General features: G+C 46.7%; 1 protein-coding gene across 4 annotated transcripts in view; it reads left to right on the forward strand.

Annotated features, from left to right (window-relative positions):
- Positions 1 to 2025: 2025 nt before the first annotated feature.
- The window catches only part of Itpkb (inositol-trisphosphate 3-kinase B), a 100431-nt gene continuing 89874 nt past the window's right edge, over positions 2026 to 12582 (forward strand). The window contains exons 1-2 of one of the 4 annotated variants that reach the window (XM_026405748.2): positions 2026 to 2284; positions 3615 to 5765. In XM_026405748.2, the coding sequence (XP_026261533.1) occupies positions 3822 to 5765 (1944 nt within the window). In that variant the 5' untranslated portion in view covers positions 2026 to 2284; positions 3615 to 3821. Of the gene's footprint in view, positions 2285 to 2328; positions 2389 to 2983; positions 3097 to 3151; positions 3481 to 3614; positions 5766 to 12582 lie in introns of those variants that run through there. The other 3 variants (XM_077802461.1, XM_026405752.2, XM_026405751.2) reach the window with 3 other exon arrangements.

Consider the following 12582-nt stretch of genomic DNA (forward strand, 5'->3'; position numbering starts at 1 on the left):
AATGGCTCACCTCTTTGTACTTTTATTTATTCCTCTGTAAAATGAGGTTTGTAGTAATACCTACCTGATAGTTGTTCAGGGAATAAAAATGTGCAAATATTGATAGTGTGCCTAGAACAGTGTCTGGCAAATAATAAGCAGTATATAAAAATGTTTGTGTTCATTTAAAATCACGGAAGACAACTTGCATCCTGTTGCAGGATGCAAGCCCACCCTGCTGGCTTCCAAACATGGGTTTTGCTCCATCTTTCTCTCATCCTTTGCTGCTCTTGGTGGCACAAATAGAATTTCAGACTGGTAGAATTACCATCAAGTCCTACCTTCATACAAGGCAGAAATCCCTTGTCACACCTGACAGCTGCTGGCTGTTCTGACCAAGAATTCTTCATGCTGAGTGTACATTCAGGAAGCCTGAGTTTTTCAAGTAGACAAGCCTGAAGATGTCTGACTGTGAGGTGACAATGATTGGGAAATTTAACTGTCCAGGGGTTGGGAAGCAAAGTTTCTATGCCTCTTGTATATGTTGCTAGGTCCTTCGGTTGCTTCTACCATGACACCTGACATAGGTATTAAATTAGCCTCTCATAGGATGACAGTCCCTCAGACTGAACTCCAATAAGTGGGTATCCTGGAATCTGAAAACTCCTTTTTGTTATCATTAGAGAGCAAAATTAGGAAAAAAATGATAGGGCAAGCTTCTCTTAGGAACTTCCCAGATTTTAAGTTAACACCTAAATAAACTCAGGGCTCTTTCTTTAGCCCAGCCGAGGGTGGGAGGGGAATTAGGTTCAATCCTTTCATGGCATGTTTTTAAAAATTAGGAGGGATTCAACAGTCTCTGATTTCCTAAGAATCCTTGGCTAGAAGATTTCATGGTTTCAGCATTGCCATGAATCTTTTCCTGATTGAGCAGCAGGTTGCTTTGCTCACTTAAACAGCATTGTTACATAAACAAGTAGCAGATCTGTTTGCTTCAAGCAAAGTCAAAATTTCCATCTGAATTTTAGTTAATCAGAATATAAGGACCAATTCAGGCTTTGGATTTTTAAATCTCCTTGCAGCTGTGTTCCCTGTTTCCACTAAATGCTGTAGTTTAAGATTTAGGGAATTATGCAAAACACACTTGCAGTGCCAGGGCCTAATCAGGGTTGGATACCCTTCCCAGTAATGTTGGCTGGCAGTTCCTTCCCCTCCTTTGGCTGATGGTGGGGCAGAGATCTCTTGAAAATAATTCAGTCCTATAAGATATTGTGCAAGGGGTTTTCAGACATTGCTTAGGCCTGCTTAATTCCAGGACTATGCATTTTCTTAAAATAACCTTGAGAATTAAAGTGCAAAAGTATGCAAATATCCCATTTACTGTGTGCATCTATAGATAAAAGTGCAACATAAAGGCGAGTTTACACATCTAACAATTGCACTGCAAAGCCTTTACAGTTCACAGCCCAACCAATCTTCCAAAATACTACTGTGGTGCACTTAAAATCTGCAACTTTGCAAGGAGGTGCCCACAAAGTACCTTCTTTGCATTTGCATATTTGTGTACAAGAACACAAACCGTTTTGACAAGCTTTTAGTCCATTTTAAATGCCAAAAAGATCCTCAGGAGCTGCTTTGTTTAGAACACACACTCAATACTTTATTAAAAACATTTTTTCAAAAGTAGTTTCATAAAGCTAGCCATCAGCAAGCCTTGATAGAGGGGTGGAAAATGAATCGTATATCTTTAACCAGCAGAAGTCAAAAGGCTTTTTTTTTTTTTTTTTTGGTTAGCTAACAATGGAAACTTTTTTTTTTTAAGTGTTTCCCTCCCTCGGTCTTGCCAAGCAATAGAAAAAAAAAAAAAAAAAAAAGAAAAGAAAAACTTGTTCCGCTGAGTTCAACCCCAGACGGGCTCACAACTTCCTTCCTGCTTTCCTCCCCCTAGCCCCCGCCTTCTGCCTCCTCCCCCCACCCCCGCCACCAACTTTTTTTTTTTTTTTTTTTTTTAATCTTACATTGAACAAACACTGAAGTAGCCCGGAGCAGACACTGACAGGGGTAGTATCTCCACGGCGGAGAAGGGCGTGCAGGGCCGGCCTGGCTTCGCCACCGCCGGGATAGCCTGGCCCCTGCGCGGCGGACCTCCCCCAACCCCTCGCTCTTTCGCACTCTTTTTTTTTTTTTTGGTCTTCCATAGATTGTTGAGGAAATCATTTCTGAGCATTTCTGCTTTAAATGCATCTCGACCCTACTTGGGTGGGAGTGTAGTCCACACAGGACCCGAGAATCTGAGAAACTGCAGGTAAGCTTGGCGGCTCTTCAATGGCTCTGGCCTCTGAGCCCTCTCTCCCCTCACTACGCTCTGGAGCGGATCTGCCATTCCGGGTTCTGAAACTGCGGAAAGGGGTGCGTTAGGGAGACGGTGACGAGGTTTTGATTTTTGGAGGGAGGCGTTGGAGTGGGACCTGGGGCCGGAGAAGGAGAGACGAATTTTCGGCGTTTCTTCAGCCCGCCTTCCGGGCTCTCTCTCCGCGCCGCCTCCCCCGGCGTGCTGCAGAGCACCGGGGCTTGGGCCGCCGGGAGGCTCGGCTGGCGGCGGGCGAGGCTGCCCGGGATGAGGAGAGGCCCGGCCCTCCGCTGCACGGCTCCCGGGGCTTAGATCGCCGCCCTTAGATTGCCTTCCTCGGGGTTTGCGCACCTAGTCACCCGTCTGCAGCGACGCAAACCCCGGAGTTCCTTGGAGGGGCGCGGGTCCTGAAGCCCGCAGGCACTTCGCGTCCTCGGTAACCGGGCGCGCGGAGGGTTGAGTAGCTGTGCGCGCGCGTACACACACACACACACACACACACACACACACACACACACACACACACACCACCGCGGGGGGCGGCAACCAGAGGGGCGGTGAGTATTGGTTCCGGTACAATATACTGCAGAGTCCCCATCCCGGGCGTGCGCAGGCGCGCCCTACACTCAAAAAACACTTGTTTGGGGACAGGCGACAAGGCCAGTGCTGAAAATGCTTGGGCTGCAGCCGGGCAGCTCTCTCAGGCCTTAGCAGGCCGAGAGACACAGCCCCAAGTCCAGGGTCAGGGTCAGGAAGATAAACGGCGGGTACGCAGGCGCCCTCCAGATCCGGGCGCTGGCAGCTATTTGGGGAAGGCAGGTCTTGCTCAGGTTCCCCTGACTCGGTCTCTGATGTCCCGAGAGGGTGGAGCAGGGCTGCGCCGTTACCCTCGATAGCCAGTGGTTGCTCAGGCCGAGTGTGGCGGGTCAGCGGCGCTCCGCGCACAGTACCCTTGGGGACCAAGTATTTGCACATCCTCCCTCGCCCATCCTCACGGCTTCAAGAATTTGGAATTTGAAAGGACTTCAAAGCCGGTCCAAACCCGAGAGTAGGGGGGCGGGTTAAGCACACCGGGGAAACGCGTACCCAGAACCGCGCTGACTCTGAGGGAGCCGGGCATGGGTTCCCCCGGAGCCTCGTAGTCCCTATAGGTGAGATGTCCTATGGCACCCGGTCCCGAACAGATTGGGGTCCTAGGGCTCCCTCTGGGCTTTGCCGGCGGGCTCTCCCCACCCTCTCCTCCGCGCCCTCTGGGGTCCTGACTTTTCTCCTTGTGTCTCCACAGAAGCGCTGTTGTTTATGGAGCTTTGGGCGGGGGCCGAGCCCGCAATTGTGCCCCCAGCCCGCCGCCGAGGCCATGCAGCCCCATCGGCGAGAGGAGCTGCTGCCGCCGGACCTCCGGGACTGATCCTGGAGCCGCGGGAGGAGGAGGCGCCAGCGGCGGAGCTGGAACCCGAGTCGCGGAGGCAGGCAGCGCGGCGGACCCAGTACTATGGCTGTGTACTGCTATGCACTCAATAGCCTGGTGATCATGAATAGTGCCGACGAGGTGAAGAGCGGCGGCGGCCCGGGGCCCAGCGGCAGCGAGACGCCCCTGCCCCCTGGGAGGACTGTGCTTAGCCCAGGCAGCGTTTTCAGCCCCGGGAGAGGGGCTTCTTTCCTCTTCCCCCCCGCCGAGTCGCTGTCGCCAGAGGAGCCCCGGAGCCCCGGGAGCTGGCGGAGCGGCCGGCGCAGGCTGAATAGTAGCAGCGGCAGCGGCGGCGGCAGCAGTAGTAGCAGCAGCAGCAGTAGCATGGGCAGCCCTAGTTGGGCGGGCCGCCTGCGAGGTGATGGGCAGCAGGTGGTGGCCGCCGGTACCCTTTCTCCGCCGGGACCGGAGGAGGCCCAAAGGAAGCTGCGAATTCTGCAACGCGAATTGCAGAACGTGCAGGTGAACCAGAAAGTGGGCATTTTCGAGGCGCACATTCAGGCGCAGAGCTGTGCCATTCAGGCACCCCGAAGCCCACGTTTGAGCAGGGCTCGCTCGCCCTCCCCGAGCCCTTTCCGCAGCAGCAGCCAGCCCCCTGGAAGGGTCTTGGCTCAATGCGTCCCAAGTGAGGAACGAAGGACAAAATCTTGGGGGGAGCAATATTCAGAGGCTTCAGATGCCCACTCTGTGAGAAGAGGAGGGCTCAGTCTGTGCCCCTCAAAGGACAAGGAGGGAGTGGCACCTCTTCCTGGCCAGGCCACCACGAAAGGATCTGGGGCTCAGAGTGCAAAGGATTCCGTGAGGATGGAGAAAGGGACCCCTGCTAGTACCCCTTGTGACTCATTTTTAGCTATGGAAACTAACAAGAGGGTCGCTTCTTCGGGAATTCAGAGCTGCCAAACTCCCCCAGAGGAGCTGGTGGGAACGAGTTTAATGATGAACACAGCAGTGACTGCAACAGCCTCATCCACTGGACCACACCGTCCACACGATCCTGCTCTGGTTGAGCCAGCCTGCAAGCTTGGAAGCCAGCACCCCTGGGAGGCCCTGGTTGAGAGGCAGGGACAGTTCCTGTGCAGTGAGAGAAGCCCAACCCCAGAGCAGAGCGGGTCCCTAGGTGGAGAGCCCCCTGGGAAGTTGGGGAAGGGAAATCTGTCCTGTGTCCTGCCAGGCTCCAGAGAGCCAGAAGTCAGTGAAAGGCCAGAGGATGCGACTGTGAATGCTCAAAGCTCAGAGCCATCTGAAGCCCTGAGCTCGTCCAGGCCTTCTGGAGACCTGGGCTCTCTAGGTCCTGCAGAGACCCAAAGTGAGGTCTCAGTGATCCATGAACGCCCGCAGCTCTCTGGCAGAGTGGGGGAAGGGTCTTCAACACTGGGCCTGCTTGGTGTCAGCTGCATAGCGCAGCCAGGGACTGGAGAAGTGGAGGCGGGAATTTCTTCTGGCAGAATGCTGGAGCCTTTGCCCTGTTGGGAAATGGCAAAAGATCTGAAAGAACAGCAGCGCCTTCCTGGGGACAGGGTGGATGTGCAGCCTGGGAGCTCCAGGGCTTGGCTGGGCCCCATGGAGAAAGATGGTCTGGCTTGGACGCGTGGAACAGGGGTACACTCGGAGGGGACTTGGGAAAGTCAGCTGCAGGACAGAGATGCTCACCCCAACAGGGAGTGGCTGCCCCAGAATCAAGAGGACAAACCTTCTCTGGGAGAGACCTGCAGTGCCAGCAACATACCAGCTATACCTGCAGTCATCATTACGGATGTGGGTGCCCAGGAAGACAGGGGCTTGGAGGAGGTGCAGGAAAGCCCTCGGGGCAACCTGCCTCTGAGGAAGCTGTCCTCTTCCTCTGCCTCCTCCACGGGCTTCTCTTCTTCCTATGAAGACTCAGAAGAGGACATTTCCAGTGACCCTGAGCGCACCTTGGACCCTAATTCAGCATTCCTGCATACCCTGGACCAGCAGAAGCCCAAAGTGGTAAGTCTTGCCTTGAGATTTTTCTAGAACTCTTGCTACTTTCAGCAGACCTTTGAATCCTTATGTGTCCCCAGTTTTATTACTTTCTAATGAGTAATGACTCTGACCAAGGTCCTGTGTCAGTCACAACTAATATTTCTCTTCAAGTGTCTCTGCTGGGGAATATATAGGCAAGGATTTTATAGATTGGACTGTGAATCTGAGTCACTCCCACTGTTATTTCCATGGACATCTTAAAAAACAAGCTTTTGAGATACTTCCCATAGAACATCACTCCTCTTGGGAACATAATATTCATGTCATCCAAAACTTCCTGATTAATCCCCAAAGATAGTGAACAGAGCTGCTGAGTGTAGCTTTTGTCTGAATAAGCAAAACATTCTGTGATTCATTCAGATTGTTAAGGATGCCATCAAATTAACTCAGTACCCACCACTAGGCCAGGAAAATGAGTGATGTGATTCTATGACAAGGCTCTGAAACCTGTAGATGTGGTTGTGGCCCATTTATGTATGAGCAACCTGTGAGCCTTAGTTAGGACAGGACATTGCAATATTAGTGTGGTCAGTGTACTAAGGTGTAATTTGATGTATGAATTAAAATGAAAACCATGCTCTGGGCCAAGCAGTCAGTTTCTTTAAAAAGTTTTTTTGTTAAGTTGTTTTAAGATTTTTTTTTTAGTTGTCATTTTAATATTTTTAGTGGTTATGTGGTGCTGGGGATTGAGCCCAATGCTAGGCAAGCGCTCTACCACTGAGCCACACATGCTAGGCAAGCGCTCTACCACTGAGCCACAACTCCAGCCCCCAGACAGTTTCTTTTGTAACAATTTTATATTAGGTTGAGTTGCTTGAGATAGGCACCTGGGTGGTATCTCCAAAGGCAGGTGGGCTGGAACAGGTTCATTTCAGGTACATTTTCGTGTGTATCTCTTTGGAGTCTCATACAGGCAATCTTTGGAGTCTCATACTGGCAATGGCAATAGATAAGAATTTATTTCTATTACATGGTTAATCTCAGCTGAAGGCTGTTTTCACTTTCCAGAGGTTCAGAATATCTTTCAGAAGACATATGCATTGAAGCTAGCACTTCTGAAAAGGTCTGGCCTTTCTCTTAGCTTTTCCAGAGAGCATGAAGAATTTCCTAGCTCAGGGTGTGAGGGGTTATTGTGCTACCTTGGGTGAAAGGCTGAATGATAGGCAGCCTTCTGATTTCATCTTGAATGCCAAATGCTATTCAGTGTACCTCAATAACTTTATTCACCATAACTGGGTGCTTTATATTTCTACTCAGCAGCCTTTACTATGATTTTGGACTCCAAAACATGTGTTTCTCTTACTCCCACCTCAGAAATCACAGTATGAATTTTTGAAGACCAGGAATTTCTTTTCCTGAAACTCTGCCTTCTGCTGATGATCCAGAGGCAAATATATATGCAAACTCTGATCCCAATCAACCTGGAATTTTGTGGCCAGGACAGGTTCCCAGGCATTGTGCACCTGTTGTCAGGTGTGGGCACGTCACTTTTCGGGGGGTGGGGATCCACCTGGAGGGAATGGTGGTAAACTGCAGGTAGAAAATACTTCTTTTTGAAGGTGTGACCCAGATTTCTCTGCCCTCTTGCCCAGCAGTCAGGGCCTAGGGAATAACAGGTGGTCCTCTATCCACTCCTCCCATTTGCTTTTGAAACCCTAAAGCACTGCTGGCACACCCAAAATTGCTTTAACTTGTTCTCCAAGTTTCCATTTGCCCTTTCTAGTGGTGGATTAGCAGCTCTTGTTGGCTGGTTATTGAAACAGTTTATGTGTCCTGATGTGTGAAAAGAGGTCTTGTCTGGAAATAAGTTAAAGAGGAGACAAATAATGACAGGTGATAATTTTTTTCCCCTTTGCCAGAGGGATGCCAACTGAGAAACCAGAGGGATAAGTGGTGTTTTCAAGTTAGCTAACAGGTCCAGAGGGAAATGAGGGCGACCTGTTGTCCAAACTACCTCCCACTTTTAAACAGGTTTTCAGACATCCATGGAGTAGAACCAGGGAAAAATTCCCTACCATCTCTGCTCTCTGAATCATTTGAAGCTAATGGGGGCTGGGCAGGGGAGGAGGGAGAGGGGAGAATGTGTGTGCTTTGCAGGGAGGATGGATAACAAAGTGGAAATTATGGGATCCTAGGGGCTTTTGAGCTTTATCTGAGTTTTGCAGGATCAGCAAAGTTTTCTTGTACAGATTGTGACACTGGAACCTTATCTGTGACACCAAAACATCTGCTCATTGGGTCAAAAAGTTAACCTGATTACCTGAGATTGATATTTTGTCTACCGAAGTCCAGACATCTTTATTGACCAGGCCTGTTGGCTGGGCTTGTCAGTGTTTGGTAGATAAAACTGAGACTGCACTGTCTGTACCATAATCTACATGGAGTTCTTTTTTGCACTTGGCTGTCTCTATCGACCCTACTGTCTACACGACAGCTGGACACACTCTCACACTGCTCAGGCATGCTCATCCTCACTCTCATGATGCTTGCACCCACTCTAATACATGCTCACATGTGTTTGCACTCACACGTACCCACACTCATATTCAAATTCATTCTTGTGCACACTTTACATGCAGGTTTGAGACACATGTTCAGTGTCCCAGTCACATACCCAATTCCTGGCCCTCAGACCTATATTAGACCCTGAGAATTATTCATTTATACTGCTCTACCTTCCTACAAAGTTACCCCTCTCCTGCGTACCTCCTGTAGCACATTTTTGTTCCTGTTGAAGAATGATCCTGTGCAAGGTGGTGTGCAGGCTGGGCGTGACAGCTTCTAAAGGATCAGACTCTTGAAGTTTGCTCAGAAGTCATATCACACACCTGATCTGCAGTGGCTTAAATTCAGGCACAGTCGCACTGTTTTGAGCAGAACTTGATTGCACTGAGCAGGGATGGTTTCTCTCCTTTAGAACAACTAAGCCTAATCATCAGTTCTTTATTTTCCTTTATCACTCCATGTAAGAGTATCTGGGCCATTAAGACACCAGATGGAAAGTACTATATTAATATATGGACATTAATATAAAAATAGGTTTTATTGATTTGTTCCAAAAGTCTTCTATCAATTATGTGTAAAAACAGCAACAACAATAAAACCTGGGGGTCAGTATTAGGAAGTATACTACTGCCAACCTCCTGACTTCTTGGCATTTAACACTTTTTAAGGGCCATTGGGATTTTTTTTTTTTTTGGCGGGGGGGGGGGCTAGTTTTGCTGTTTTTTTTTTTAATACTGAAAAATTAACTCTTACACATAGCAAAAATATTCAAGCAGTTTAAAATGGCTGTGGTTTTGAAAAGTATATACAAATTTTATTTTTAGGTAAACCAAACTAAACTTTAAGGGGCACTTAAAAGGATGCATCTGGTAGTGAGTATTTTTAAGTGGAAACTTCTTTTATGGATGAGAACGTTGAAGGCCCAGATTTGTGGGATTATGAGTTCAGGCTGCACAAGACTGTTTTCTGAAGGTGGGGTAGCCCTCTCTCTGGAAAGGATTCTTCTGGCAAATCCTCAGCAGCTTCTAGATCTGGGAGGACTCAAGTCATTTATGTGAGTTTCCAGGTGTTACTGGTTAGGGATGACGAAACCAAGACCTGGGAGGCAGCAGCACCCCAGGACACTCATGGGCTCTGCCTCTCTGGCTCAGTTTTCTCCTTTTGCAGGAGTAAGATCTCCTGGGTCCATGTTGTTATAACTCTCTATTTAATTGTAGACATGCTATTTGAAACCCAGTGTACATGAAGTATGCCTCAGGGCGATAAGAGGTGTGACAAGATTGGTCTGGCCCTTGGCACCAAGGCAGAAACTGAGCACCTTTAATTTTGTGCTTTTACTTGAGATGAATTTATTGATCTACCTGTCTTCTATTTCTTTACTGGAAGAATGGTTCTTTGTAATTTCACATTTAAAAAGCATCATCAAAAGAAATCATCATAATATCTAAGGCTTTCATTAGAAATCCAACAGCTCTTAGAGACTGCTGGTAGGATGCCCAAACCATTAAACTAAAATGTATACTCTGTTTACCAAACAAACAAACAAACAAACAAAAAAAAACGGAGAGGGGATCTTTGATTCCCTCCAATGTGTAAGTTTGGAAACTGAGGCTTTGCCAACAGAGTCAAAACATCACTTCAAAGACCGAATCTCATCAAAGATGAACATATTTAGACAGCTTAAAATCCTTTCAAATAAAAAGAGGAGTTGATTCTCAGCATTTTCAGGCAAATGCTTAGATTTTTGCAAAAATATGGCTCAAGACTTATCTAGGCTTTACGTTTTATAAGAAAACATAGTAAATCATTTGGCTGCTGCTTTTAGAGAAATAGATTCCAGTTTGTAAATGCTAGTTTGAACTTTAGTTTGCTGCCGAGTCACTTTTCTAATTTTGTCAGGCTTCAAGTTACTTACCTAAAGTTAGATTTTTAAAGTATTTAATGGAAGGGATTTTATATCTTGGTAGAAAAAAAAACAACAATGCTGTAGACTTCAGATATTTAGCAGGTGATTTCAGAAGTAACTAAGGAGCTCTTCTAAATTATGTTGGGGTACACTATTGGTGTTGCTAGGTCTGTAGATTTTGATAGGAGAGGAGGTTTTGTACATTGTGCTGTCAATCCCACGAGAAGTGTGCCTATCAGTGATTTTTTTTTTCCCTCACTAGGTAAAATTGACACTGGGAATAACATATTTTTTTGTGAGTCATTGCTCATTGCCTTAAAAAAATCACACCAAGCCCAATTATGACCTCTTTGGTCATATGCAAAGTCCTTTAGAGTGCCAGCTGCCTGTTTAAGATTTTACATGACCGACCAGTTCTTCTGAGTGTTCTGTGACTGCATACTGTGACGGTATACTTACTGAACCAAGTAATGATGTTGCTGCAGATGGTTTCCGTATACAGAGCAGAAACACCCAGCATTTCCATCAGAACCATGGGGCCAGACTATGGAAGGCCACATTGGAGGGCTGGAAGAATCTGCCAACCTGGTCTCCTGACTCTAGTCAAACTTAACTTGCTGTAATACTGTCACCAACCCCAAATCTCACCACGATCCTTTCAGACTCCTTGTTATCTGCTCACTAGTCCCCCTTCCTTCACCACATCTTCCTAATGGAGATAGCAGCCCTGATCCACTTTTTCTAGGAGAAAACTCTTAGTTTAAAGAGTTCAAGTCTCTGGCTGAAAAACGTTAGACTATATATGATCTCAATAGGGATTAGACCTTTGTGCTTGCTATGAAAAAACAACAACTTTTCTAGAGTTTCCATAGTGAACATTATCTAGATCTGGCTCTGGGAGAATCTTTAGAGCTCATTTTCTCCAACATTCACATTTAAAAAAAAATACTTATTTTTAGTTGAGGTTGGACACAATACCTTTATTTTATTTATTTTTATATGGTCCTGAGGATCAAACCCATGACCTCACATGTGCTAGGCGAGCACTGTACCTCTGAGCCACAACCCCAGCCCCAACATTCACATTTTAGAGACAAAGAAAGCAAAGCCAGAAAGCATTCAGTAGAGTCACAGGACCAGTGTTTCCATTCTTTTCACTCAAGAAACTTCTTTAGTAGACAAGTTCTTTACTTACCTTGGAAGATCCACATTGGCTTTGAATACAGTGTGTACTCTTGAAACATTTGTTAGAGGAATGAGTGAATGAGTGAATGAATGAAAGAAAGTATCTCACATTACCTACCTACTAACCACCTAAAAGATGAAAAAAGAGAAGACAAAAAAAAAGTCCAGTGAAGGCAAATTCATTGCTAATTCCTATGACCTTGCTGCTATAGTAAGTATGCTGGATTTGGGTTTAGGAGACCCAGATTGAAAACCTAGTCTACACCTGGCCTGGAAGCCCTCTGAAAAAGTGGCACGAGTGAGCATGACCTCATGGGGTGGCAAGAGTTCAGTGACATAATGTTTATGAAAGTGCCTAGCAGAGCATCTGGCACATAGTAGAGGCTCAATACGTGTTAGTGTACATGGAGTTGGGAGACATTGTGAGTACCAGTGAGGCAACGTCTGTCTGGAAAACTCATTGGGCCCCTTGGAAGAAATCCTGTAGTAACCCTAGGATTTTGTTTTTAGTTCCACTTTCATCCCAATACAATCCTGGAAAATTATTCTACCTCAGCCAGAAAGGCTGGGGTGAACTCCATTTCTCAAAGACTTGTATTCACAAGCTGTTGTGGGACCATAGTTGTTTTCCTGAAATGCAATTTCATTGATTGTTTAGAATAAGGCTGGTCTTACCTTAAAATTTCTGTTTACTAGTGTCCTTTCCTTTTGTTTAGTTGCAGATTACTTTAAGGCTTGGACTCAAAGATGGGGGTGAAGGGCTTGGTCAGCAGAAGTGCCTACTGCTGTATATAAATCTCAAGGTCAAGGTCAAGCATGCTACATTATTGCAGAGTGTTTGTGCAGGGCGGACCACTCTGATATTTCTTACTTAGAGACAAGGGCCTTCCAGGCTATGGGCGAGGACAATTGACTTAGGATAATCATTTCACTGGAAAGCCAACACTCCAGCTTGTGATTAACTTGTCTGGTGTGTTTCTCAATAATTCCATTATTCTATTTTCTGTTTACTGTTAAAAATCTGATTTTCTCTCCTTTTATTGAGCTTTACTTGGGCATTTTATTGACTTGCTATCTTGTCACCGAAACCCATTCAACAAAAGGTATGTCTTTGGGCTACTAGCCAATATTGCATTTAAAAAATTTCCTGCAATTTTTATTTCTCTTGTTTTTGACCAGCCATTA

The sequence above is a fragment of the Urocitellus parryii genome, chromosome 9 (genome assembly GCF_045843805.1).
Source record: "Urocitellus parryii isolate mUroPar1 chromosome 9, mUroPar1.hap1, whole genome shotgun sequence".
In the NCBI taxonomy this organism is placed as follows: Eukaryota; Metazoa; Chordata; class Mammalia; order Rodentia; family Sciuridae; genus Urocitellus; species Urocitellus parryii.